At 44.2% G+C, this 27,868-nt stretch overlaps 1 protein-coding gene across 3 annotated transcripts in view; it reads left to right on the top strand.

The window, feature by feature from the left end:
- The window catches only part of FRMD4A (FERM domain containing 4A), a 451,440-nt gene that overhangs the window by 152,005 nt on the left and 271,567 nt on the right, over positions 1-27,868 (top strand). The window contains exon 1 of one of the 3 annotated variants that reach the window (XM_039357560.1): positions 24,083-24,639. The exons of the other annotated variants lie outside the window; for them this stretch is intronic. Coding sequence (XP_039213494.1) covers positions 24,574-24,639 — 66 coding nt within the window. The 5' untranslated portion in view covers positions 24,083-24,573. Of the gene's footprint in view, positions 1-24,082; positions 24,640-27,868 lie in introns of those variants that run through there. 3 annotated transcript variants of the gene reach the window in all.

Raw genomic sequence — 27,868 nt, 5'->3', positions numbered from 1 at the left:
GCTGTGGGGTCTCCATCTGCATTTCTATAGAGCTGGTTTCTGCTTGGGGAAGGGAGACTTGGGGCTATTAAGAAAAACTGGGCATGTTGTTCTGCCTCTTTAAGATCCTTTGAAGAAATATATTTTCCTGCTCTTTTAATATTTCCTTCTCTGGGGGGCTGACTTCCCACACCTCCTCCTTTTCTTTCTCCTTTTTCTGCTTCTCTTTCACCTTAGAATAATAGAAGAGAATAATAACTTTATTGTCACTCTGAATGTATGCTAATCGGCATTACGTTAAAATGAAATTTCCCTACATGTGGCTCTCCAAGGGTGACCAACTCCGACATACACTACATAAATTGGACAAAAATGAATGAATAAATACAGAATTAGGCATTTGTCTCCTTGCTTTTCCTCCTTTTCCTCCTGGTCTAAGGAAATCCTCAGTCATCCAGGTCATGGTTTATCCCAAAGGTACTTTTTCAGGAGGCATCAGGACTTTCTTGTTTTTCCTTCGAAGGTGTTTTGCTTCTCATCCAAGAAGCTTCTTCAGTTCTGACTGGATGGTGGGGGAATTGAAGGATTTACACTCCTTGCGGACAACTGGGCGTTTGCATTCTTTTAGAGAGCAGGGGTGTCAAACTGGCAGCCCATGGGCCGGATGTGTCACGTGCAGGCCCCGCCCACTCCAGCTCCGTAAAGGCAAAAAAACATTGTGATACGTCACAATACGTCACGTGATGCAATTGAGTTTGACTCCCCCACTTTAGAGAGTCGTTGAGGCCACCTGGAGTTTATCTGTGTCATCAGGGTCACCTGTGTAGTGCAAATGGGTGTGGAACCTTCTTGGAACTGCTGAAAAGGAGTGTGTTGTAGAGTGAAGATAGATGATGTTGTACACCCCACCCCGTTGAGAGAGAGCTGTTCAAATTTAACATAGATGGCCTCAAATTTTGACATAGTCCATCTGCATTTAAAAGACAAAGGTCACCCTTTCGAAGACAGCAAAATCCACATTTTGGACAGAGAGGGCCGCTGGTTTGAAAGAGGGGTCGAAATTGAACAGCCCTCTCTCAACAGAGGGGGGGGGGGAATACGACATCATCTATCTCCAGTCTACAACACAGTCCTTTCAGCAGTTCCAAGAAGGCTCTGCACCCATTTACACCACTCAGGTGTTGGAAGAAAAGTCTTCATCGTGGTTCAGTCCAAGCCGGGGATAAACAACATGGCGACTGCTTTAGAAAGAAGGTTGCAGTTTATTGAAGAGGAGAGCCAGACAGAAAGATGGTTCTGGCAGAAAAAGGGACTAGCACATGTAGGGAATGGGTTTTTATACCCTCTGGAGCCTTTTGTTTGAAGTTATTTCATGTTCCTGTTTTGAGGCTATTTCCTGTGTCATGTATTCGGACCTGAGTTTGGCCTTTGTGAATTAATCCTACTATGTCCTGTTTCAGGTGGGGTATGCAGATTTTAGGTCTTTGTCTTCCTAAGCTTCTAGCTGGGGCCTCCTACATCTGCATTTGTACAGAGCTTGGGGGAGGGAGAGCTGGGGCTATTAAGCAAACTGGACATGCTTTTCTGGTTCTTCAATATCTTTTTAGGAAATATATTTTTCTGCCCTTTTAAGATTTCCTTTTCTGGGGAGCTGACTTCTCATACAGGTGACCCTGGCGACACCAATAAGTCTCCAGGTGGCCTCAACAACTCTCTAAAAGAATGCAAATGACCAGCTGTCTGCAAGGAGTATAAATCCTTCCATTCCCAGTCAGAGCTAAAGAAATCTCTTGGATGAGAAGTGAAACTTCTTCAAAGAAAAATGAAATCCATTTGCCTTGTGAAAAAGCGTCTTTGTGATTCTTTCCTCCTCCTTCTCATTCCACTTCTTTCTCTTCCTCTTCCTCCTCCTTTTGCTTCTATTTCTCCTTCTCTTCCTCTCCTTTCTTCTCCTCATTTTCTTTTCCTTCTCTTCCTCCTTCTTTTTCCTTCTTCCTCTTCCCCTTCTCATTATCCTTCCCCTTCTTCTTCCTCCTCCTCCTCCTCCTGCTTCTTCTCCTCCTCTTCCTTTCCTTCCCCTCCTTCTGCTCACTTCCCTTTCTCCTCCCTGGCTTAACATTTTGTGTGGAGCTCAGCTTTTGGCAAACCCTATCAAAGTCAACTGAGCGCCCAAGAATGGAGGCCTTTGAACTATGGTGCTGGAGAAGACTCCTGCGAGTCCCCTGGACTGCAAGGCAATCCAACCGGTCAGTCCTAGAGAAGATCAACCCTGACTGCTCTTTAGAAGGCCAGATCCTGAAGTTGAAACTCAAATACTTTGGCCACCTAATGAGAAGGAAGGATTCACTGGAGAAGAGCCTAATGCTGGGAAAGATTGAGGGCAATAGAAGAAGAAGACAACAGAGAAGGAGGTGGCTGGATGGAGTCCCTGAAGCAGTAGGTGTGAGCTTAAACAGACTCCAGAAGTTGGCACAGGACAGGAAGACCTGGAGGAACATTGTCCATGGGATTGCGATGGGTCAGACACGACTTCGCAATTAACAACAACAACAATCAAAGTCAAACAGAAGTCCCCCAGAAGGGAAGAGGCTCAGAGAATTAGGACACTGGTGGGCACTATTATCTCCAGGAAAAGCAGAATTACATACTTTCCCACTGTATTTTCCCAGTGTGTGTGTGTGTTCAGAAAAAGCAGAATTACATACTTTCCCACTGTATTTTCCTGTGTGTGTGTGTGTGTGTGTGTGTGTTTATGTATATGTATGTATGTATGTATGTATGTATGTATATGTGTATGTATATATACACACACACACACATACATACATACATACATACATACATACATATATATATATATATATATATGTGTGTATATATATATATATATATATATTGCTGCTTCCTAATTGCCATTTTGTGTCCATCTGGGTGGTTAATTAAAAATACAGTATCTGATTTTGGATAGCCATCCTATCAATGACATGACATTGTGAGATGCTTCTTAGGAAGAGATGAAACTAAAAAATACTTGCTGTAAGCTCCATGCATTGTTATCTCTCCTCTGGGGCCTTTGTCTCACAGCCATAAATTTAATCTCTTCACTTCAGGGTGGAGGGGTAGAAAAATGAGCATAAAATGACCTTCTCCGTTTCAGCCATCTGCAAAGACTTGATTATGGCAACGTTAAAAGCAATTGGCTTCTGGCATCCTGATAAAATTTGGCAGCCCATGTGATGCCATTTCTCTTACTGAAATGGAGCTGGCCTTAGCCAACTGCCTGGAAATTGACCATAATCTTCCCTTACATTTAGGTAGGGTATGTAATTTGTTAATTTTGGGCAAATTGCGTCTGGAGCCCTGCTGCCAGCCTTTGCCAGCCACACCTGTGAATATGGGTGGTTTGGGGAACTGGAGGGGCCTGATTAACGATTATTAATATTCCTGGGCTCTGGAAAATTGACATCCTCTGCTCCCATGTTTCAGCTGACACTTCAAAAGCATCTTCAAATAAAAATGGCTAAGCAGGAAGGCATCTCAGCCCTGTTATTATTCTGATTCCCAGCGATGAGTAGGAATAATATTCTGCAGAAGTTCCAGCTCAAGTTAATTATTCTAGTTCAGACATGTCAAACACAAGGCCCAGGGGCTGGATGCGGCCTGCAAAGTGGTTTCATGTGGCCCGTGAAGCCATCCTGGAAACAGTGAGGGAACGGCCCCCGCTGCCTTGGCCCTGGCCCAGGCCGGCCGGGAGCCAGTGTACAATTTTGTGGTGGCCATCTATGCTGAAACGCATTCAGTCTTAGCTCCACAAGGCCGTCTGGAAACAGTGAGGAACCAGCCCCTGCCGTGTCGGCCCCACGCCCTGGGTGCATGCTGGGGAGGTGTCACCCTTTGTGAGGAATGAAGAAATGGACCATGCCTTGGCACTTGCCCTGGTCCCACCCCCTTCTGTCAGAGACCCTCAGATCTGTCCCACTCCTGCCCAGGCCCCCACAGGCACCCTTAACGCAAACAATGTAGAGCTGGCCATGCCCACCCAATAGGCCACACCCATTCTGGCCACACCCGCCCAGTCCCCCGAGGGCAACTGCAATGATGATGCGGCCCTCAATGAAATTGAGTTTGACACCCCTGTTCTAGTTGTTTCTCTGTGGACTCTACAGCTTTTATTGGGCTGAGGTGCACACTATGCTTTGTATAATATAATGAATGGGGTCCTGGCAAAAAGTCTTCTCTGTAATCCCAAAGGTGTTTTTTGTTTTTGTTCTTTCCTGAAGATTTTGCTTCTCATCCAAGAAGCTCCTGACTGAATAGTAGAGAATGGAAGGATTTATATCCTTTGCAGTCCTCTGGTTGTTAGTAGTCTTTCTGAGAATCATTGAGGCGACTTGGAGTTTATCTGTGCCCTCAGGATCACTTGAGTCAGAGTGCAAATGAGTGTGGAGTGTTCTGTATCAAGCAAGGGGGTTGCTGGCTATTGCTTGATGCAGGCAGATAAATTCCACGGAAAGGGTTTCATGCAGATTACTTTAATTCATCAGGCATTCTCTGAACATCAACTCATAGTTACTGCAGGGATTCTTCTGAAGTACATTTCATAATCTGACCCCAACACATAGGTGAAAAGAGGTAGCTTCTTCTGTGTTAGAGGAGCAAAAAGTTTTCATGGCTGGAATTCATAAAGACCCCGCTGGACTGCACGTAGCCAGCAATTCCGGTATGCAATCAGAAGTCCCTCCCAGTGGCCAATCCGAAATGCAGATATGACCAGGTAACTTAAAACTACATTACCCAAAAGGCTATCTCTTAAAAGAACAGTTCTTAATTCCTATGATAGCTATTTACTCTGACCAGCACACGGAGCCTTCATGGAACTGCTGAAAGGACTGTGTTGTAAACAGGAGGTGGTGTCCCATGCCTCTCCCTCTGTTGAGAGAGGGCTGTTCGGTTTTGACATAAATGGCCTCTTTGACCCCCTCTTTCAAACCGTCTGTCCAGAATGAGAAATGAGGGGAATGAGAAGCAAAACATCTTTAGGAAAGGAGAAAGAAAGTCCATGTGTCTTTTGAAAAGGCACATTTGGGACAAGCGTGACCTGGATGACTGAGAACTTCCGTAGATATCTTTTCTGATAAAACTGATCTGGGTTGGAATCTAGGGCAGAGGAGAGCACATTTTAAAGGCTAAGAGAAATACCGATTGTCACGGGCGTTAGATGCTCCCAACAGTTTGCCTCCTACTGCGCAAGGCTGGAGTTTCCCTATTCTGATCTAGGACATATGCTTTCTTATGGCCATTATCCTGCAGCTCCAGGAGCTCCATGCTGAGATGTTTTGTGGCAGTCTTAATTTATCAGCATTCAAACAAATACGACACGTCTTCCACGAACCAAACTGCAGAAGCTAAGAAAAAAAAATGTTGGAATGCATAAATCATTCATGCAGCACCCTGAATGTTCCCTTCCAAGGGCTCCTCACCCCCCCCCCCAGACAGTTCCTCAAAACCAGGTTCACAAAGCCATTGCAAGAACTCTGGATGAGCCATCGCGGCCTCCAGCTGACCAAAAAGGGACACCAAAATTCGGCTGGCTATCCTTTGCTTCCCACCAGATGTGTATATCACGACAAAAAAAAGCAGGTTGCTAGTTGTAAAATTATCCTGATGCTCATTGTGAGGACATTAGGACCTTAGAGCAGAGGTCCCTGACCTTTTGGGCACCAGGGACCAGTTGCTTGGAGAGAGGTTTTTCTGCAGACCGGAGGGTGCGTGGTTTTGTGTGCTGCCTGCATCCTGCGGATGAGGCTTTGCTTGTTTGTGAAGACCAGTTGCTGGCATGCCGTGGCCCAGTACTGGTCCACGGATCCAGGGTTGTGGACCCCGCCTTAGAGCAGTGGTTCTCAACCTGTGGGTCAGGACCCCATTTGGGGTCGAACGACCATTTCACGGGGGTCGGCAAACAACGCAGTCCTCCATTTTTTCCCCCTTTTCCTTAGCTGTGCTACTCCCTTTTATTCTATTGGCTTTTGAAAGCCAATAGAATAGACTCTCTTGAATAGAGTCTTATTCTATTGGCTTTCAAAAGCCAATAGGAATTGTCCAGGCTGTCTCTGCCCTGCTGAGACCACCAAAAGTCCCCTTCTGCAAACGGTGCTGCACCAGTTGAGTAGTCCTCGACTTACGACCGGTTGAGTAGTCCTCGACTTACGACCGGTTGGGGGTCGCGGCATTAAAAAGGTTGAGAACCACTGCCTTAGAGTATTTTAGCGATTGCAAGGAGAGAAAAAGGCCAAGGAGCAAAGAGGCAGAGATTGCCAGGAACCTCCACCAATGGTAAAATGTACAAAATCCACCTTATTATGGTTTGCTGTGGCAGTCACCCAGACATTTAGACTGGATTTGGCCTTTTTATCCATCTATCAAGTCCTCCCCAAGGACCTGGGATAGGCAGATATTGTAGCTTGATGGGGCTGAAGGTCTTGTCGCAGGATATAAGCTGTTCCAAGTGAAGTTATCTGTCTGTCTGTCTCTCTCTCTGTCTCTCTCTCATTCCATTCCATTCCATAGCCACCCTACTCGGCCAAGTGACCGAGCTATTTTGCAATTGACCGATGGGGATTTTGTCAGTGCCAGGGGTGTTCAAGTGATGCTCCAGATGTTTTGGGATTGCACCCAAGGCACCTACCACTATTGGTCCCATCTTTGCTTTCTTTTGTCACAGCTGTTCTATTTCTATTTGCAGCTCTTTGCATTTTGAGATATTTTCCCCCCAGTTCTTTCTCTTTTACTCTGCTATCTCCAGGTACTGCAAAATTGTATTTTTTTCTTATCAGCAGTTGTTAAGTCTGGGGGGGGGGTGTTGTGTGGCAGGTGTCTGTCTGTCTGCTGAGTTCATTAAGTGGAGCATGCAGCCATTAAGAGAGCCTGGCTTCCTTTGCTAATTTTGCTTATCAGAAGCCCCCTGGGATCAGCCTTGCAAATGGGGATCAAGTGATCCTGAGACACTGGAACCATTGTAAATACATTGCCAAGTGCCGAATTTGTTTTCATGTGGTGAGACTGTGATGGTCACAATTTTTTTTTCCAGTGCCGCTGCAATTTTGGACAGTTACTAAATGAATGAGGGGTACTTGTACCCTAAACTGGGTCCCCCTAGATTGGCGGAATTACAAATCACAAACTATAAATGTCGTGATCTAAGGTGCTTTGAAAAATAATTGGGCAGATTGGGTTCCCTTCGTAGCAAAGGCTTGTATGATGGGAGGATAGGTGAACATTCTTCATTAGCTCTTGTTATGATTTCCTTATGTAGCTATAAAGTAATATAGAGTGTTTTTAAACCCTGGGTAAAATTTAGAGAAGAGAGTTGTTTTTTTCATCGCTTTGAAGGTCCTTGTGGCTGGCTTGGCCCTGAGCGCTTTTGATGTGGTTTTTGTACCATGACAAAGAGGCCGAATCAGTGAACTCGTCATTCCAGCTGATAAAGCAGGGTTGAGGCCAGATCTCGGTTGAAATGAACCCTGAATGCAGGTCAGGTACTGAAAATAGATTTGCCCGACCTGTTTTCCAGAGTTTTCAACCTGATTTATTTTCCCAACCTTGTGAGGTTTCTCTAACCAAGAAAGGATGCTGAATATAAAATGTCGCTCGGCCAAGCTTGGAACACGGCTTTGTTTTCCTCTGCTAAGGTGAGATGGGAAAGGTGAGGATGAGGAAAGGACATCATAAAAGATGCACAAATTTAGCAACGGAGCCAGGATAGTGTGTGTGTATATACATACAGTGCCTTGTATTTCATTTCAGTGTGTGTTCAGTCCAAACCTGGTCTTAGATGTTCTTAAACCTTCAGCCTTAATGGTTTCTTTCAATTCAGCACACTAACCTGGCTGCTTTGAGTCAGAAGAAGAAGAAGAAGAAGAGGAAGAAGAAGAAGAAGAAGTTGGAAGGGACCTTGGTGGTCATCTAATCCAACACCCTAGACCATTTCAGACAAATGGCTGTCAAGTCTCTTCTTAAAAACTTCCAGTGTTGGAGCATTCACCACTTCTGGAGGCAGGTTGTTCCACTGATTAATTGTTCTAACTGTCAGGGAATTTCTCCTTAGTTCTAGGTTGCTTCTTTCCTTGATTAGTTTCCATCCCTGGCTTCTTGTCCTGTCTTCAGGTACTTTGGAGAATAGCTTGACTGCCTCTTCTTTGAGGCAGCCCCTGAGATACTGGAACATTGCTATCATGTCCCCCCTCGTCCTTCTCTTCATTAAACTAGACCAGGGGTGTCAAATTCAGTTTCATTGAGGGCCGCATCAGCATTGCAGTTGCCCTCAGGAGGGCCGGGAGGGTGTGGCCAGGGTTGATGTGGCCTACTGGGTGGGCGTGGATGGAGTGGGTGTGCCTACTGGATGGGCATGGCCAGCTCTACATCGTTCGCGTCAAGGGTGCCTGTGGGGGCCTGGGCAGGAGTGGGACAGATCTGAGGGTCTCTGGCAGAAGGGGGTGGGACCGGGGCAAGAGCCAAGGCATGGTCCATTTCTTCATTCCTCACAAAGGGTGACACCTCCCCAGCATGCACCCAGGGGGTGGGGCCAATGCAGCAGGGCTGGTTCCTTGCTGTTTCTGGATGGCCTTGTGGAGCTAAGACTGAATGCATTTCAGCATAGATGGCCACCACAAAATTGTACATTGACTCTCGGCCAGCCTGGGCCAGGGCCAAGGCAGTGGGGGCCGTTTCCTCACTGTTTCCAGAATGGCTTCACAGGCCACATGAAACCACCTTGTGGGCCGCATCCGGCCCCCGGGCCTTGTGTTTGACATGTCTGAACTAGACATACCCAATTCCAGCAACCATTCCTTATATGTTTAGCCTCCAATCTTCTAATCATCTTTGTTGCTCTTCTCTGTACTCTTTCTAGAGTCTCAACATCTTTTTTACATCGTGGTGACCAAAACTGGATGCAGGATTCCAAGTGTGGCCTTACCAAGGCATTGTAAAGTGGTATTAATACTTCACGTGATCTTGATTCTTGTCAGTGAGATGGGTGACATATAAATTTAACAAGCCAAATGAACTAACCTTGGCTCCATCTTGTCTTCTGCATCAAGAGAGAGGCTAGCCACTTGCTGCAATTGATTTTTTAGTGGCATCTCGCTCCTGTTTTGTTTCTCTGAACCTGCAGCTCTCTCGTAGAAAAGATTCTTCAGGTTTAATGAAGAAGGAAGGAGATGTAACAATTATAACAGAATCCCAGAGTCTTCTCTCCAACCCCCTGCTCAAGCAGGAGACCTTATGCCACTTCACCATGTCTAATCTCTTCTTAAAAGCCTCCAGTGATGGAGCATCCACAATTTCTGGAGGCAAGTTGTTCCACTAGTTAATTGTTCTAACTGTCAGGAAGTTTCTCCTTAGTTCTAGGTTGGTTCTCTCCTTGATTAGTTTCCATCCGTTGCTTCTTGTCCTTCCTTCAGGTGCTTTGGAGAATAGCTTTTTAAGGGGGAGATGTTAATGGCTGAAAGCAGGATGAAGTATTCCTTTCTGGCTATCAGAATCAGAATAGAGCTGGAAGGGACCTTGGAGGTCCTCTAGTCCAGCCCCCTGCTCAAACAGGAGTCCCTATACCATTTCAGATAGGCGGTTGTCCAGTCTCTTCTTAAAAACCTCAAGTGATGAAGCACCCACAACATCTGAAGACAAGCTGTTCCACTGGTTAATTGTCCTCCTTAGCTCTGATTAGTTAAGACAGCCCTGCCCTTGTCTATTAGCTGGGAAGAGACAGCTTTGATTAGCTACTGGTTCTCTGTGAGGATTTGCGAACATGGCTGTCTTGACAGGGTTTTGCTAATCTGAAATAGTCAGATCAGCCAAGCTCTGTTTCATTTAAATGAGGCAGTGGGGGAGGGGGGATTTCAAGATGCACTAATTATCTCGAGAAAGATTGGTGTTTGCTTTTAGTCGGGCAGAAATATATATATATTCCATCTATATATATATATATCTTTTAAGGCTATTACTCTTGATCTTTTCCAATCAGTTTTTAGAAGTTCCTTTGTAAATTATGTATCGCTTCATATATTTTAGAAAGTGAGTTAGAAATGCCAGAAATATAAAGGTCATAATTATAAAGGGGGGGGGGGGAGAGAAATCAAGTTTTGCTCTTACTCTAGGTTATTTCTTTAAGGATTTGTTTTCCACTGTATACATTGCTTGTTTTACTTAAGACTAATAAAGTAACTGCTCTTCATCTAATTTCAGTGGGAGCTGAATGTGGTTGGTTTGTTAGCCCCCTCCTTAGTTCTAGGTTGGTTCTCTCCTTGATTAGTTTCCATCCGTTGCTTCTTGTCCTTCCTTCAGGTGCTTTGGAGAATAGATGGACCCCCCCCCCTCTTCTTTGTGGCCACCCTTCAGATATTGGAATACTGCTAGGCCAGTGATGGCGAACCTTTTAGAGACCGAATGACCAAACTGCAACCCAAAACCCACTTATGTATCGTCGGGTGCCGGGTGGGTGTGGCCCATTGGGTGGGTGTGGCCTGTTGGGTGGGCATGGCTACGGTGGTAACGGCAGACTGGGTGGGACTAAAAAGTTCAATCAATCAACTTTGCAAGATCTTTTTTTTTCCTGAGAGAAGCTGAAGTTGATTGAGTGATTGAATTTTATTTTTTTTTGCACATAGCGGCGGAGGCCTAAAGCGAAAAGGTTTTATAAAACCCAGCTGAAGGTCTAGGACTGGGGCGACGGCGCGCGTGCCCACAGAGTGGGTTCTGAGTGCCGCCTCTGGCACCCGTGCCATAGATTCACCACCACGGTGCTAGGCAGTGCTTTTTTTGTAAAAAAAAAAAAAAAAAGTGCCAGAACTCACACACTTGCCTTGCCTACCCTATAAGGTTCCATCCAAAAAAGGTGCCAGAATTCCGTTCTGGGCATTCTATGACAAAACAAGCCCTCCTGCTAGGTACTCCAAGACTATAACACTGTTATAGATTTAGAGTATGTGGACATGTAATAAAATCATCCTGGTTGTCCCCTTGTTCCCCAAATCCAGTCCCTTCCGCTTTCTTGCTCTTGCTTCCATGCATGACAAACCGATCGCGCCGAAAACCCCTCTAAAATACACGGCAGTAACCCTTATTGATATGCATTTATTCGTTTAGGTTCAGCTTATAGAAATAGGAAAGGAAGTTGCTGTTTCATCTAGTCTCAAATGAATTTTCCAGTTCCGGCTGCTTGAATGCATCGTTACAGCATTTGAATTGGAAACATCTTGTGTTCCATATCTGGTCTATTCAGGCAGACATCCTAGCGTTGCGGAAAATAAATTGAAAACAGCCTTCGCCTGCTTCGGGTTCTCTGAATTAATGGGAGGCATCTCCTGCTCTCTGAGGAAAGGGGGAATGGATGCAATGTCTTTTTCGGACACGAGGGCTTTCCAAACTGTGATAGGATGTGGCTGTGAAGTGGAGGTGGAGGATAGATTACAGGGAAGCAGCCATTTCCATGGAAGAAGGGAGCACATTCCAGGGAGTGGGGCAAGAGATGAGGCAGCCCAGCCCAGAGTCAATCTGAGACAGAGAAAGAGATTTAGGATAGATGTAGAATCTCCCAGGTAAATCCATCACATTGGAATAGTATAGGTTTAGTCTGGCAAAATTCTGCCTATTGCATTGTTTCTCAACCTTAGCAAGTTTAAGATGGGTGGACTTTAACTCCCAGAATTCCCCAGCCAGCATGAAGTTGAAGTTTCTCAGTCGCTAAGTCATGTCTTTGTGATCCCATGGCCCGTAGCATGCCACTGTCCTCCACCGTCTCCCAGATTTTCACCAAGTTCATGTTCATTGTGTCAAGGACACCATCTAACCATCTGCTCCTCTGCCCTCATCTTCTCTTTTTGCCCTCCATCTTTCCCAACATCAGGGTCTTTCCCAAGGAGTTCTCTCTTCTCAATGTCAAGGTTGATTTCCTTCAGGATTGATTGATTGGGTCTCCTTATAATCCAAGTGACTCTTAAAAGTCTTCTCCAAAACCAGGGAGTTGAAGTCCACTCAAATTGCCAAGGTTGGGAGGTTGCCAACCCTGGTCTATTGTTTGTAAAGAAATAAGAACCGAACGTTGACTGGATTATTCTATGTCATTCTTGGTCTGGGCCTGACACAAACCTCAGTAAATTACCCCAAATTGGGTGAAAGTAGTTTTGGGCTAGAGAGAAGTTCCGTGATGATGGGCTCCAGCACGAGCCAAAATCTCTGGTCCCGGTGATCGACCCAGATTGGATCCTGCAATATTATCCTGGGACATGTATATTCAACTTTATTCGTAAGTGGTTTTTTGTTTGGGAAAACCACATATGAACCCATGACCCAATCACAGTTAGCCATCTGAAAATTTTGCAAACTTAGCTGAAGCCAGACTGTAAATAAAGCATGCCAGAAGTACAGAGAGTTGGATCAAAATAGCTTTCTGTTCAAAAGATAAACGCTGGTTTTTCTCTCCAATTCCTTGCACCTTCCTAATGGACTTCCAAGTGCGAAGGTGGGCGTCTGGACCTAGGAATATACACAAACAGACGGCAAAAAGTTACATCAAGGGTTGAAGGTAGAACGAGACAAGAGTTAAATTAGCGTATCCTCACCTAATAGCCAATCTGCTGGAGTCTTATACGCCTGAGCAAATCAGCCAGTCAGAAAGGAGGAAAACAGCAACTGGGATTCCACTTGCGATTAAAAGGAAAGACATTCGTTAAGGCTTAAAAATCCAATTTCATGCTTTTGACCATTTGGCTCTGGTACATAGGTTAGAGCAATGGAAGAAAACCCTACACAGGCCATCTGGACAGTAGCAATGGGTGCCAGGAGTGGATTGTCTCCTACAGCGATCAAACACATGGTTATTCTGGGATTTGATCCTAGCATAATTTAGCTCCTCGCCTCCTTGATCTCAGCTCCAGGACTAATTGAGATGAACATCACAGCAAATGTTGACGGCTTGGAATAGCGGGGCGCTTGGCTCCCTGTACATCAGCAGCAGCACGTGACCAAGTTTGTGGCCTCATGCATTTGTCATTCTTAGGAGGCCCTGTAGAATCGCCTACTACATGCAGCTTGCACTAATGAGTGCAAAACTCGGAGTCCTTTGTTAGTCCAGACAAAGCTTTCCCCAAAGTCTTTAATTATTCTTGCTTGTCTTGCTTTTGAGCTGAAGATAGCACGCTGCGGGCTTTATTTCTAAGCGATCTCAGAATGTCTCGGGGTATTTCTGCCTATAACCCAAGCACCAAACGTACCATTGCTTTTATTCTGTTGGCCCACAATACATCTTCAACGAGCTATCGATGAGCGAGCTTCAAGGAATAGGCCAGTGGTTCTCAACCTTTTTAATGCCGCGACCCCCAACCGGTCATAAGTCGAGGACTGCTCAACCGGTCGTAAGTCGAGGACTACTCAACTGGGGCAGCACCGTTTGCAGAATGGGGCTTTTGGCGCGCTCAGCAGAGCAGAGACAGCCTGGACAATTCCTATTGGCTTTTGAAAGCCAATAGAATTAGACTCTATTCAAGAGAGTCTATTCTATTGGCTTTCAAAAGCCAATAGAATAAAAGGGAGTAGCACAGCTACGGAAAAGGGGGAAAAAATGGCGGACTGTGTTGTTTGGCGACCCCCGTGAAATGGTCGTTCGACTCCAAATGGGGTCCTGACCCACAGGTTGAGAACCACTGGAATAGGCTTAGTATTTCTCAAAAACTTGTTTGTCAAACAAAAATTACATATTCGAACAGACAACATGAAAAAAGCTAAAACGTGAGAGGGCTGATAGACACGTTAGTCCCTTAGGGACTGCTTAAAGGTGGGATGATCTCAGCAGAACTGGTAACTAATTTTTTATTGCCCAGGCCCAGAATGGACTTCCGGAAGCGGCATCCATATATTTGAAAGCGGCTGTTCATATATTTGAATCCCATCACTGGATGAGCTCCACAAAAGCTAAGTTATTCTGTGAGAATTCCTGAATGCTCAGCTTTCTAAGTTTGTAGTTTATGGAAAGCCACCTAGAAATTCAACCCATCAAAAAAAAAGATAAATCCAGAATTCAGAGGAGGATTTTGTGTAGGATAACAGCAAGTGGAAGACCTTGGCAGATCTCAAAAAGCTAAGCAAGGTCAGACAAGGTCAACCCAGGACCTCCCAAGGCAAACGGCTGGATTGCTGGGAACCAGTTAGAACTGATGGGTAATAAATAAATCAGAATTTAATATTAACTATCTGTAAATAATTTGCATCACCCATGCAAGTGACCCAATTTTACAACCATTTTACAATGATCATTAAATGAACGTTCAATCGTAAGTGAACCACTGTTTGGCATGGGCCCATTTTGCTGGAAATGGGAAGTAAATTCTAATTTTCAGCAAAACTGTCATAAAACAGGGTCGTGAGAATGAAGGATGCCACAAAAGTTGATAAAAGTGGGCTGGTTACTGAACACCTAAAATGTAACGGGGCGGGGGAGGAACTGTCATTGGAACTTTGGAACTGGGTCAAAAGGAGCCCAGTAAGGTCAACGGTAACCCTGAACAACGACTAAGTGACTGCTCGTAAGTTGAGGATTACTGATATTATTTCCCTTTCCCACTGTTATGGCTGACAAACATTCGTCTGAATCTCTTTTCAAAATACAAATAGAATCCAATAAAAGAGAATATTTGTAGCTGAGGGTTGCTCTCTGAGCTGGGTGGTTTTCTTGCAGATGTTTCATAACCCAACTAGGTAACATCATCAGTGCTAGAAGGGAGTGGGGCTTGTGGAAGAGGTGGAGGTGGAGGTGGTGGTGGAGGAGGAGAAGGTGGTGGTGGTGGTGGAGGAGGAAGAGGAGGAGGAGGAGGAGGAGGAGGTCATCCTTGATGCTTTCTGAGCTTGGTGGTTTTCTTGCAGAGTTTCATTACCCAACTAGGTAAAATTGTCAGTGCTAGAAGGGAGTGGGGCTTGTGGAAGAGATGGAGGTGGAGGTGGTGGTGGAGGAGGAGGAAGAGGTGGTGGTGGTGGTGGTGGAGGAGGAGGAGGAGGAGGAGGAGGAGGAGGAGGAGGAGGAGGAGGAAGTCATCCTTGATGCTTTCTGAGCTTGGTGGTTTTCTTGCAGATGTTTCATTACCCAACTAGGTAACATCATCAATGCTAGAAGGGAATGGGGCTTGTGGAAGAGATGGAGGTGGAGGAGGAGGAAGAAGAAGAGGAGGAGGAGGAGGTTGTCCTTGATGCTTTCTAAACTTGGTTATTTTCTTGCAGATGTTTCATGACCCAACTAGATAACATCATCAGTGCTAGAAAGGAGTGGAGTTTGTGGAGTGGAGGAGGAGGAGAAGGGGGAGGAGGAGAACCGTGGGGTCTGTGCTTCTTCAGAGCTTGGTTGTTTTCTTGAAGACAGTTTCATGACCCAATTAAGTAACATCATCAGCATTAGCAATGAATAGCACTGATGATGTCACCTCGTTTGGGTGAATGAAACGTCTGCAAGAAAGCAAGAAAGCTCAGAGAGCACCAAGGACCTCTCATACAACAGAATACGTCATTCTGCCTTCCAGCCATGACTCCAGTTTTCATTCCTAACCTTCAAATTATTTCTACTTTGACTTCTGGAAATAACAACAACAACAACAATAGAGTTGGAAGGGACCTTGGAGGTCATCTAGTCCAACCATCTGCTCAGGCAGGAAACCCTATACCGTTTCAGACAAATGGCTGTCCAGTCTCTTCTTAAAAACTTCCAGTGTTAGAGCATTCACAGCTTCTGGAAGCAGGTTGTTCCACTGGTTAATTGTTCTAAATGTCAGGAAGTTTCTCCTTAGCTCTAGGTTGCTTTTGTCCTTGATTAGTTTCCATCCGTTGCTTCTTGTCCTGCCTTCGGGTGCTTTGGAGAATAGCTTGACTCCCTCTTCTTTGTGGCAACCCCTGACATACTGGAATGCTGCTATCATGCCCCCCTTCATCCTTCTCTTCATTAAACTAGACATTCCCAATTCCAACAACTGTTCCTTATATGTTTTAGCCTCCAGTCCCCTGATCATCTTTGTTGCTCTCCTCTGCACTCTTTTTAGCGTCTGAACATCTTTTTTACATCGTGGTGACCAAAACTGGATGCAGAACTCACAACCAAAGATCTGGAGAGATCTGTCCCAATTTTAGCTACGATTCTGCCTAGGTGAAAGACCACAAGTGTAACCAGGACCCTTTGAGAGACAGAGGGGGTGGGTTGCACACAGGGCTGTCATCAGTCTGAATAATAGACTGGAACCTTGGAAGTGATTTTCTCTTAAATGGCTGCAGGATGTCATGAGATGTGATCTCTCCAGTAAACCCTGTCAATAACCTGAGATGTAAATCCTTGCTGATTTGCAGCCGGCCTCTGGAAAAAGAAGATTTTGAAAAAGGAGAATGTCACAGTGATCAGCTGTACTTTACCCATATCCAAATCGAGCAAGAAACTTGTAAGCTTTGCGAAGAGGCTAAGATGTGATTCTTTCTTTTAATTTTTGATAGGAAAGGCATTCTCGATGTTGACAATCAGAACGGCATTCTACAACAAGGCCTGCCTTGCAGACCAACAATGTTTGGTGTAAATAGTCTTCTGATTAAGTATCCTTGTCTCTGGGATATTGGCAGAAACGGTTGTCCATGCTTGACCAAGATCAATGACCCTTGATGAAATGCAAAGAATTGGCAATCAAATCAGCCTCCAAGTTTATTGCTTTCTTGCTTCTCCGATTTTCAACCTCCTCATATGAAAAGACCAAAGGGTTCATTTATATGAACATACTATACTTATCTTTGTTCATACATGCAACCACAGTAAGGGTTGCGTTAGAACAAAAAAGGGCAGAATTTTAATCATTTTAGAACAAGAGAACGTCACACTCTCTCTCTTTTTACTGAAATAAGAAACAAGAAGAAGTTGATTTGTGTAAGATAGGGTGTGTCGATATATAACAATGAATTTCCCCATAAATTATGAATGCGCGGGTGAAAAATTATGTGAACTGGACCAGCAGTAGATAAGTTTATTTTCTTATTTTCTCAAACTTCCCATATCGGTTTTTCCTTAACTCTGGAATGCAAAAATTGGAAAGGAGTCGAGCTTACGGTACAAATTTTTTTGTGACGCCAGGTTTAATGCATAGCTTGAATCGACTAGTGTTCTTTTTTTAATCATTTAATTTTATTTTAACAGATGTTTAAAATTAAGGAAAAGTAAATGGAGAAACCAAAAATAGATAACAATTTTTTGATCATTTTATAATATTTAGAACTAGCTGTACCCAGCCACGCGTTGCTATGGCTCAGTCTGGTTAAATGAAAAGAAAGAAAAGAGAAAGCGCACATTTGTAATATGTTTAATTTCACAATGCTTGTGGGTACACAATATTTTTTGTTGTTCCATTGTCTGTGCAGATATGAGATTGTCTGAAATCGTAGCGTGTGTTGCTTTTATGTCCAACAGATGGCGCTGTTTTTCCAAAAAAGCATGTTTTTACCTGTCACAGGTATGACATCTATATAATATAGGTATATAAAAACACGTGCGTATTCGAATGCAACATTGTGGCAAAATTTCAAAGCAATCGGTGAAGAACTTTCGGAGATTTAAGATTTTGAACAAACGAGCATTTACATTTTTATTTATATAAATTATCACATTTAAAGGGGAGGGAAATCACTCAACCGCTAGAGGGCACCAGGCAGCTGCAGGAAATGCACGTTGCTGCCCTCTTGCGGATAACCATTTAATCACATTTTTAGACAGTCCAAATCAAGTACTTAATAATATTAAATGTGAATTTAATAGCTACCCAGAATTAGAAATAAAGGACTTTCTGGGGCTTCTTGTCTATGGCTTACGGAGGAGGCAAACAACATGACAGGTGGCTGTGGATTTACCAAAACAAAACACAAAGAGGTCATTGTCTGTTCAATTTATAGCCTTTTCTTCCTCTTTCTATTCATTACACTGTTTTCATTGTCTCTTGATTGTGAGAGGTTGCAGTCGCCTCTCTCTGAATGGGAGAAAAGGGGAAAGGAATCACATCTGTTGGGCTCTGATTCTATCCAACTTAACCTTCAGTCTGAACTCCTGGGACAGCCCACCTTGGCCAGTTAGATTTGAACTCGGGAAGAGTCTCTTAATGGGACATGCAGGGAATGCATCCTGACCCTAAGATTATCCTGTCAATGGATCTTTCAGAGAAAGGACTATGATGGGTTTTTTTTCTCTCTCACATTAAATATAATAAGGGAGCAGTTGTATAAAGAGGGAGAGAGGGAGGGAAGAAGGGAGAGAGGGGGGAGGGAGGGAAGGAGAAAGTGGGTAGGAGAGAGAGAGAGAAGGATGAAATGTTACCTGTTAGCCTTTTTGGCCAAAGAGTGAGATCCATCTGCAGGTGAGCAAATACATCAGTGGTTCTCAACCTTTTTAATGCCGTGACCCCCAACCGATCGTAAGTCGAGGACTACTCAACCGGTCGTAAGTCGAGGACTACTCAACTGGTGCAGCACCGTTTGCAGAATGGGACTTTTGGCGGGCTCAGCAGGGCAGAGACAGCTTGGACCATTCCTATTGGCTTTTGAAAGCCAATAGAATTAGACTCTATTCAAGAGAGTCTATTCTATTGGCTTTCAAAAGTCAATAGAATAAAAGGGAGTAGCACAGCTAAGGAAAAGGGGAAAAAAATGGTGGACTGCGTTGTTTGGCGACCCCCGTGAAATGGTCGTTCGACCCCAAATGGGGTCCCAACCCACAGGTTGAGAACCACTGAAATACATACTTATTCCCAACAATGTTTCACATGGTAAAAAATAATTGTGATCCTGAGACTGATGCTAAGGCAGGGGTCTTCAAACTCAGCCAGCGTGCCTGGCTGAGGAATTCTGGGAGTTGAAGTCCACAAGTCATAAAAGGGCCAGGTTTGAAGACCCCCCCACACTCAAGATTATCCCTATTGCCCATTACGCTAACAAGCAAATAGATTCCTGCCCCCGCCCCCATTCTTTTTCTCCAGTTTCAACAATTCAGGAAACCATTTGTGTGTTTTTCCACCCTTGCAGAAAGGATGATAAATATCAGGGTTACTCATCAGTGAGTCTTTAATTGAACTATTTTATTGATCTAACCTGAAAATGAAAGCACATTTTCCCCCTTCCCCTAATGCAGGGGTGTCAAACTCAATTTCACTGAGGGCCACATCAGCATTGCGGTTGCCCTGGGAGTGGTGGCGTGGGGATGGCCAGGGTGGGTGCGGCCTACTGGGTGAGTGTGGATGGAGTGGGTGTGGCCTACTGCATGGGCATGGCCAGCTCTACATCGTTCGCGTCAAGGGTGCCTGTGGGGGCCTGGGCAGGAGTGGGACAGATCTGAGGGTCTCTGGCAGAAGGCGGTGGGACCAGGGCAGGCGCCAAGGCATGGTCCACCAGGGCAAGTGCCAAAATGGCTACCACAAAACTGTACATTGGCTCCTGACCGGCCTGGGCCAGGGCCAAGGCAGAGGGGGCCGTTCCCTCACTGTTTCCAGGGTGGCTTCACGGGCCACATGAAACCACTTCGCAAGCTGCATCAGGCCCCCGGGCCTTGTGTTTGACATGTCTGCCCTAATGCAAAAGCTTGTCTTAAAAACCGATCAAGGACAGATTGGTACATCCATCCAGTTTCTACCCATAATCCATCATGCCTCACTTTTGCAACCTGTTGTTGTCTGCTTTCTAAGATGCATTTATTTATTTATTTATTCCTCACCCCCCAAAAATTTAAAATTTGTAATTCTAATGGCAGATCTGTGAACCCATTCAAGGTCATCTGTTCCAAATAAAAGCAGGTGGGGAATCTTCAAAGCTTCTTCCTTGCTAAAAAAATAAAAAATAAAAATCTAGTTATAAAGGAACTCATCTATTATCTTACACAAAGAACAGCATCTAGGAGAATTTGCTCGTTGAGGAAACATTTTGCTTTTCCTTCTTTATAGATGAAGTCATTCATCACAGTGCGCACTAAATGGATTGTCATACTGTTGTCTTAACAAAAGTCATCCATCCTTCCTAACCTGCCAACTGTGGTATATGGCTGAGGGGAAAAAAAAACCCAGCTATAATCAAAACACATAGACAGAATTTATAACTTCAAACCCTGTACTTACTCCATCATTACCTACTTCTATAAATTGTCCGGAATATTTGTTTTGTCTTGACTTTGTCTTATTCATTTGATGGCTAATATTGTTAGAGCTGCCCTTAAAGCAAAGAACAAGGATGGACTAGAACAGGGGTGGGGAACCTTGGCTCTTTTATGACTTGTGGACTTCAACTCCCAGAATTCCAGAGCCAGCCACATTGAGGGGAAACGGAGAGGTTTCCAAGATGAGCCATGCTGGCTCAGGAATTCGGGAGTTGAAGTCCACCAGTCATAAAAGAGCCAAGGTGGTCTACCCCTGGCCTAGAATCTTAAAAAGCTGCCAAACCTGACCTCTGGACCAGGAAGTGAATTCTCCGCAATCCCATTGCATGCTATACACATAGTGCTTAACTTACAACAGTTCACTTAGTGACTGTTCCGAGTTACGACGTCAGTGAAAACATGACCATTTTTCACACTTGTGGCTATCGCAGCATCCCCAGGGTCACGTGATCAAAATTCAGACACTTGGGAACTGACTCACATTTATGACCGTTTCACTGTCCGGAGGGGTGTCAGGTGATCCCCTTTTGTGACGACCTTCTGACCTTCCATGGGGAAGCCAGATTCACTTAACAGCCTTGTTACCAATTTAACAACTGCAGCGATTCACTTAGCAGTTGCGGCAAGAAAGGTGGTAAAATGGGGCAAAATTCACTGAACAACCATCTCACTTAGCGACATAAATTTTGGGTTCAATTGTGGTCATAAGTTGAGGACTGCCTCTATAGGCAAACGCTTCCTCGCCTCAAATCCTATTGCCGAGAGAAACTCCTGGCAGGTGAATCTTACGTTCATGCAGTGAGTTACTTACAGGCAGTGCTCTCCATCCATCTTCAAGGGGCACAAACAATGCCAAGATAAAATTGGATTTATTGCCAACCCCTAGCCTATTTCTTTTTGCTTCTTTTCTTGGTGTTGTTCTGATTTGTGAGCGTGCCACTTGCAGTAAGGATAATGCCTGCTTTTCTCCATCTTCACTGTCATCACCAGCCAGCAGAGAAACATTCGACAATCAAAACCTTACAGTAGTGGCCAAAATGGTGGAAACCTTTTCGGAAAAGTGTACAGTAGAAATGTCACCTTTGGTTAAGTTTCCACCCATTTTTCTTCTAATTTCTTTATAACTGTAGCCTTGTTCACTTAATAATACTATTTTACATCGCTTTCTGGGTGACCAGTCAACTCTTTGCATCATTACTTTAATTTTATTAAGTTTTGCAAGCTCACTAAATGAAAGAACACAAAAAAAACCCAACCAACTTGATAGCGATTACATAACACACTGACAAATGTCCTCCTCTCAGCTTCAATATGTGACATCAATAACTGAATCCTACTGTGATCTGATTGGCTCATTGCCAAAACAAGATGACACCCGATTGGCTCTCTAAACACTCATGCTCATTGGTTACAATCAGGTGAAGGAAAGCTACCTGAGATCAACCTAAGCAAGTTGTGCTTCCTTTTTCTGATTATTTGGCTATAACGTTTCATAGAATACAGTACAGATAATCGAACAAACTTTGTTGCATTACATTCCTGATTAAATTATCTTTCCATTGATATATAATTTTATGGTACTACTCCCAAAAATAGTGGTGTTAACCAAAAGGTTTCCACAATTTTAGCCACTACTGTACAGCTGGAATAGGAACTCTGCCTACCTGGACTTTTCAAAGCTGGTTTATCTGCATCCCAAACCCTATCTAGACTTCTGTCGAGTTAAAATATTGTGAGGTAAAGAAAGATATGGGAAGCCTCAGGTCACAAAAAATCTCAAGAAAGGAGGGAGGCATTCTGCCATAATTAAGTCACTAACTGGATACTCCACACCCTTCTTCTCTCTAAAAGGAAGCAGTGAAGGTTTGGCATCCTCTCCTCTGTATGATTAGAAGCAGAAGCAGAAATTGATATTAAAAACTGAGAGGAAGGGATGGTAGGTATGAAAGGAACTCAGGGTAGAAAGTTCTAATGGAGAAGACAATTGCTGAAAAAAAGATGGCTGAAATGGAAGAAGCTATAATGTATACTGTCCATGTTATCTACTGCAGCGGTCTCCAAAATTGGCAATTTTAAAACTTGTGGGACTTCAACTCCAAGAATTCTCCAGCTAGTATGCTTAGCTGAGGAACTCAGGGAGCTGAAGTCCACAAGTCTTAAAGTTGTCAAGCCTGGACACCCCTGATCTACCATATGAAAATAATACAGGTTATAGGATATCTTGTGAGAACATATTGTTGCAGTTTCCTCATCCCTACCAATGTTTTGAAAGCTACTTGTTTGTTTGAAGATTTCTCTAGCCCAGCCCACAACAATGTGGCTCCAGGCATTATACAAACATAAAAACAAAATTACACTGTCCCCATAACAGGAAAAGTCAAAAAGCATCATCATCATCAACTGTATACACCAGGGGTAGGCAACTTTAGCTCTTTTATGACTCATGGACTTCAACTCCCAGAATTCCCGAGCCAGCCATGCTGAGGGGAAAGGGAGAGGTTTCCAAGCTGAGCCATGTTGGCTTAGGAATTCTGGGAGTTGAAGTCCATGAGTCATAAAAGAGCCAAGGTTGCCTACCCCTGGTATACACAGTTGAGGCAGGCCAACATATATATATTACATCTTCCAAGACATGCTCAAGTAACACCCTGGCCCCCTTGTTGATGGAAGGCAACAGGTCTTCCATCAACAAATGAACAGCAGCTCTGGGGTTTTGATCTTTCTCCTTCTTCAACTTTTCAAGTAAGAATAGATTTGGTGGGCTTCATACCTCCAAATGGCTTATCCTTGATCTAACCAACAAAGATGATCAGGGGTCTGGAGGCTAAATTGTATGATGAATGCCTAAAGGAACTAGGTACTGTGTGTTTAGCCTAGCAAAGAGAAGGGTTAGGGGAGGCATAATAGCATCTTTGAGTCCTTGAAGGGCTGTCACAAGGGAGAAGGGATCGATTTACTCTCCAAAGCACCTGAGGGCAAGACAAGAAGGAACAGGTAGAAGCTCCTCAGAGGGAGATCCAACTTGGAAATAAGGAAGACTTTTCTGCGGGAAGAGTGATTAATCAATGAAGGAGCTTGCCTCTTGGAACTGTGGGTGCACCATTGCTGGAGGTTTTCAAGAAAAGATTGGAGAGCTATTTGTCGGGGATGACATAGACTCCTGCCTTGGGCAGGAGGTTAGACTAGAAGTCCTCCAACTTCCCTTCTAGCCCTAGGATTCTATGGTAAAGCATTGTTCTGTCTATGCCCCAGATCTATGATGTCATCACATTGTGCATTTCCTCAACCTGTTTGTATTTTGTTCAGGGAAATTTAGCTGATGATGCCTATGGAGAATCTCAGTCATCCAGGCCATGGTTGTCCCAAAGGTGTTTTTTTTTTTTTTCCAAAAGGCAACTGGATTTTGTATTTTCCTTGAAGACGTTTCGCTTCTCATCCAAGAAGGTTCTGAACTGAAGAACTGAAGAAGCTTCCTCAGATGTGAAGCAAAACGTCTTCAAGAAAAAAATGAAGCCAAGTTGTCTTTTGAAGAAAGCCCCTTTGGGTTTACCTGGTGATGATACCAGTTCTTGAGTCCTTTGCATTAAGACATTACTGAAAGGGAGATGCCAACTCAAGACAAGCTATCTTTGAAATGAAACCAACATCCCTTCTGCACGGCTTAGGCGTTGTTTTGTTTCTCAAGTATCTTAGGGAGCTAATAATATCTCGATATGGGGAGGGGGGGGGAAGAGAGAGAATTAAAAGTCTCTGTGAAACTTCAGGGCCTTGTTTCATGCCCATCTATGCTCTCCTCTGTCAGAAACAGACAGTGCTGAGTTTGATAGACCTTTAACAAAGAGCTATTGAGGAACGTGGCTGTGTGAATTGGGCTGGCACTGGTCACAGCGCGCTTCTGTGGGACTCGCTGCTCCCATTTTACAATGGCTTCCAGTGTGCTGAGCCATTTGCTGAAAGGTCAAAAACTGAACAGCGAAATGCACCAGAGTCCGAAAATCTTGTTCGCCTATAAATATCAGCCTCTGTTAGAGTCGCTGCTCTTCACATCCCATTTTTAATGTAGTGCCTGATGGTGAATCTTTCTCATGAGAGCTTTTCCTCTGGGGGGCTTCTCCTGACGTCCTTCTCCTAGCTGGTGAAGTTCTCCAAGGGAGAAGAGAGCAATTCCTACCTCTTTTTAATGCCTTCACCTCCAGCTGCAGAAATCCAGATTGAGATCCATTAATTTTCAGGAGGCTTTCAGCAGAGGGAGATACAGAGGTTCTTGGGAGAACTTGTCCTTTTGTGGTTCCTTAAATAGTCCCAATTGGGGACCGCTGAGGGAGTGAGATTGTTGGACCCAGTTGGGTTGGAACGCTTCGCCCATCTTGGCTTGCTGGATTCAAGCAAGGGTGGCAATGACTTTGGCTGCCAAGTTAGAAGACATTGAAGTCACTCTGGAGCACCTGCTGATGGATGTGTTTGTAAGTAGATCTTGACTTTCTCTTCAGAGGGACAGGCTGATTGTTTGAACAGCAGCAAATTACTTTAGCTGCGTAGTGTGGTATGTGCGGTATAATCTTTTTAGACTCCAGCAGAGTATTGGGGAATCTCTGTGTGTGTTGTAAGAGTTGAAACTGAGGCGACAGCTTTAAGAGTCAGACGGCAGAACTTTCCGAGGTTGAAGGAGGAGAAGCCAAAGGCAAGAAGAAAAGGTGCAGAATCTCAGGGCCGTATCTATTGGGTAGGACTTCAACTTTGCCTCCCCCTTTGAGAAAGGTGTTGTGATGTACCTGCAGACATTGCAGAAGAATGTAAGAACAAGTATATTGGATATATTTGAGACATACTGTAGCTGTGCTGGTTTTTAACCAGTTTTCATGGGAGATGACTCTGCCTATCAATCCAAACAGATAATCTAAACTTACCTTGTTAATCTGATGGAATCAAACCCAGCCTCATTCATGTAATTGTTTTATATGAGGGAAAGGACTCATTACTACTACCCGTGCGTAGGTATCTTTCTATGGAGACCCTCAATTTATCCCAGTCATGGTTGTCCCAAAGGTGCTTTTCCAAAAGGCAGCTGGACTCTCTTGGCTTTTTTTCCCCCTTGAAAACATTTTGCTTCTCCTCCAAGAAGCTTCTTCTAAACTTCTTCTGAACTGAAGAAGCTTCTTGGATGAGAAGCAAAACATTTTCAAGGGAAAAAAAACCCAAGAAAGTCTAGTTGCCTTTGGAAAAAGCACCGAGATGAATAAATGTGTTCTTATTTTTCCTTTGGTTCTCTATAAGAACCTGAATCATATGGATGGGTCTCCACCATGCAATGGTTTTAACAAAAATGCACCTATGTAAATCAGAAGCAAAGGCAGCCTAAAGTCTGATCAACTGCATGTTGGATGAAACTCAGTCTACTCTTCATGAGAAATCCCCACAGAACATCAATATGTTTGTAGACCCTTCCCTAGTTGCTGATCAAAAGATGTGGCCCTTGGTCTCTCCTCAAAAACTCAAGACCTTTGGGAAAAGCAAGGTGTCCCTCGTGGTGAGGAAGAAGAAATGGGAAAGGGGATGACAGAAGGGCTGGAAGGGACCTTGGAGGTCTTCTAGTCCAACCCTCTGCCCAAACCATGGTTGTCCAATCTCTTCTTGAAAACCTCCAGTGATGGAGCACCCACTAGTCTGGGAGGCAAACTGTCCCATTGATTAATTGTTCCCATTGTTGTGTTGTTTTTTGAACCTGTAAAAGCTTGATAGCAATAGCACTTAGACTTATATACTGCTTCACACGGCCCTCTCTAAGCGGTTTATAGAGTCAGCCTGTTGGGTCCACATTTTACCCACCTTGGAAGGATGGAAGGGTGAGTCCACCTTGAGTTGGTGAGAATCGAACTGCTGGCAGCCGGCAGTTAATAGAAGTAGCCTGCAGTTCTACATTCTAACCACTGCGCCACCACAACTCTTACATGTGGTGCTACTTTTAGAAAGAGTCAGGAGACCTTTTGCACGTGGCTATGTGACTAGGAGTGAAAGCTAAAACAAGGACAGAGTTCCAGGGAAAGCCCTGTTTCCCATGACCTCTTTAAGACTTTCCTTCTCTCAGAAGAGAGAAAAGTCAGCTCACACACACACACACCCCAACCTCAGATAAGCAGGCTAAAGGCGAAATGATTTGGGATTAAATAAATCCATTTTGTGCTTAACTGAATCTGTTCTTTGGGTTAGCACCTTGATCAGATATCCATTCACTCTCTATTTCAGGGGTCTTCAAACTTGGCCCTTTTACGACTTGTGGACTTCAACTCCCAGAATTCCTCAGCTAGGAATACTGGCTGAGGAATTCTGGGAGTTGAAGTCCATAAGTCGTAACAGGGCCAAGTTTGAAGACCCCAGGTCTAACTTATTGAAGAGAAGGACTAGGGTTGATGATAGCTGTCTTCCAGCTGTCACAGAGAACAGGAGATTGACCTATTCTCCAAAGCACCTGAGGACAGGATAAGAAGTAACAAGAAACTAATCAAGGAGAGAAGCAACCTAGAACTAAGGAGAAATTTCCTGACAGTGAGAACAATTAACCAGTAGAACGACTTGCCTCCAGAAGTTGTGGGTGCTCCATCACTGGAAGCTTTTGTTCAACCCAAATCTACTTGGGATCCATTATCTGCTGACTCCAAAATAATTCGGCCTCATCTTCTACATGGACACCCTTTCAGATCCTTGAAGGCAACCATTGTGTCGCTTCTCTTCTTCGTGTTAAAGCAGCCCAGGACCTCCAACCATCCCTTGGAAGTGTTGTTATTTTGATTATAATATGACCAAAAATTCTCGACTTTAGTAATTCCCTCCCTAAAGGTGGTGCCCACAACTGGATTCTGATTCCAGGGTCAGCCTGTCTAAAGTAGAATAGAGAGGAAATAGAGACTGTTCTCGGTGATTTCTTGATTAGGCTGTGGTTTACTGTTGGCTTGTTTGTCTGAGTTGGAAGTTCTTTGATCGGGGTGTTATTTACTTCTTGATTGTTGATCTAAGATTAATTCTGGTGTCAATCTCCGCTTACCTGGGCATTGATTGCTGATGAGGAGGAATTGTGGTCTTTTTGTTTCCTTTTTAGCTATTGGGTTGTCTCTTTCAAATGGTAGATAAATGTTGTTTATCTCTAAATCTTAAATAATATTTGGTTGGTATGCTTAGAATAGGAACCACCAGCCACAGGGTCAAGAGAGGCACCTACAAAGAGATGGAGGAAGGATTCCTTTAAAATAAAATAAAATAAAATAAATCCTGAGCAAATTGGCTGTCCTCATTGTTTAGTGGCTTTTGGCTCTTAGCCTTTAAATATTCACAAGGCTCCTGAGATCAGGGAACTTTATAGACAGGAAAAGGATGGCTGGATTCAGCCATCTGGCATGATCAGCCATGCCAAGCCAAGACAGGAGCTTAAAGAGAAACCAGGGCAGAGCATCGGGATCTGCAGGAGGCATATGGATGTTGTTGCTGTCATGGAAATAAGTCAAAGAGCAGCTCTAAAACGGAGCTGATCAGACAGAACAAACAACATTTTGCAACTATACTAATAGTAGCAGTGGAAGCTGGTCAAAGTTGACCTAGTTCTTTCAAGAACAAATGGCTTTCAGAATAAGAGAATAACAGAGTTGAAAAGGGACCTTGGAGGTCTTCTAGTTCAACCCCCTGCTCAGGCAGGAAACCCTA

This window comes from Crotalus tigris, unplaced genomic scaffold (genome assembly GCF_016545835.1).
Source record: "Crotalus tigris isolate CLP2741 ecotype Arizona unplaced genomic scaffold, ASM1654583v1 scf7180000018925.3142382, whole genome shotgun sequence".
NCBI lineage: Eukaryota > Metazoa > Chordata > Lepidosauria > Squamata > Viperidae > Crotalus > Crotalus tigris.
Note: the sequence above shows the minus strand (reverse complement) of the source record. Positions and strands in the feature narration are given on the sequence as shown.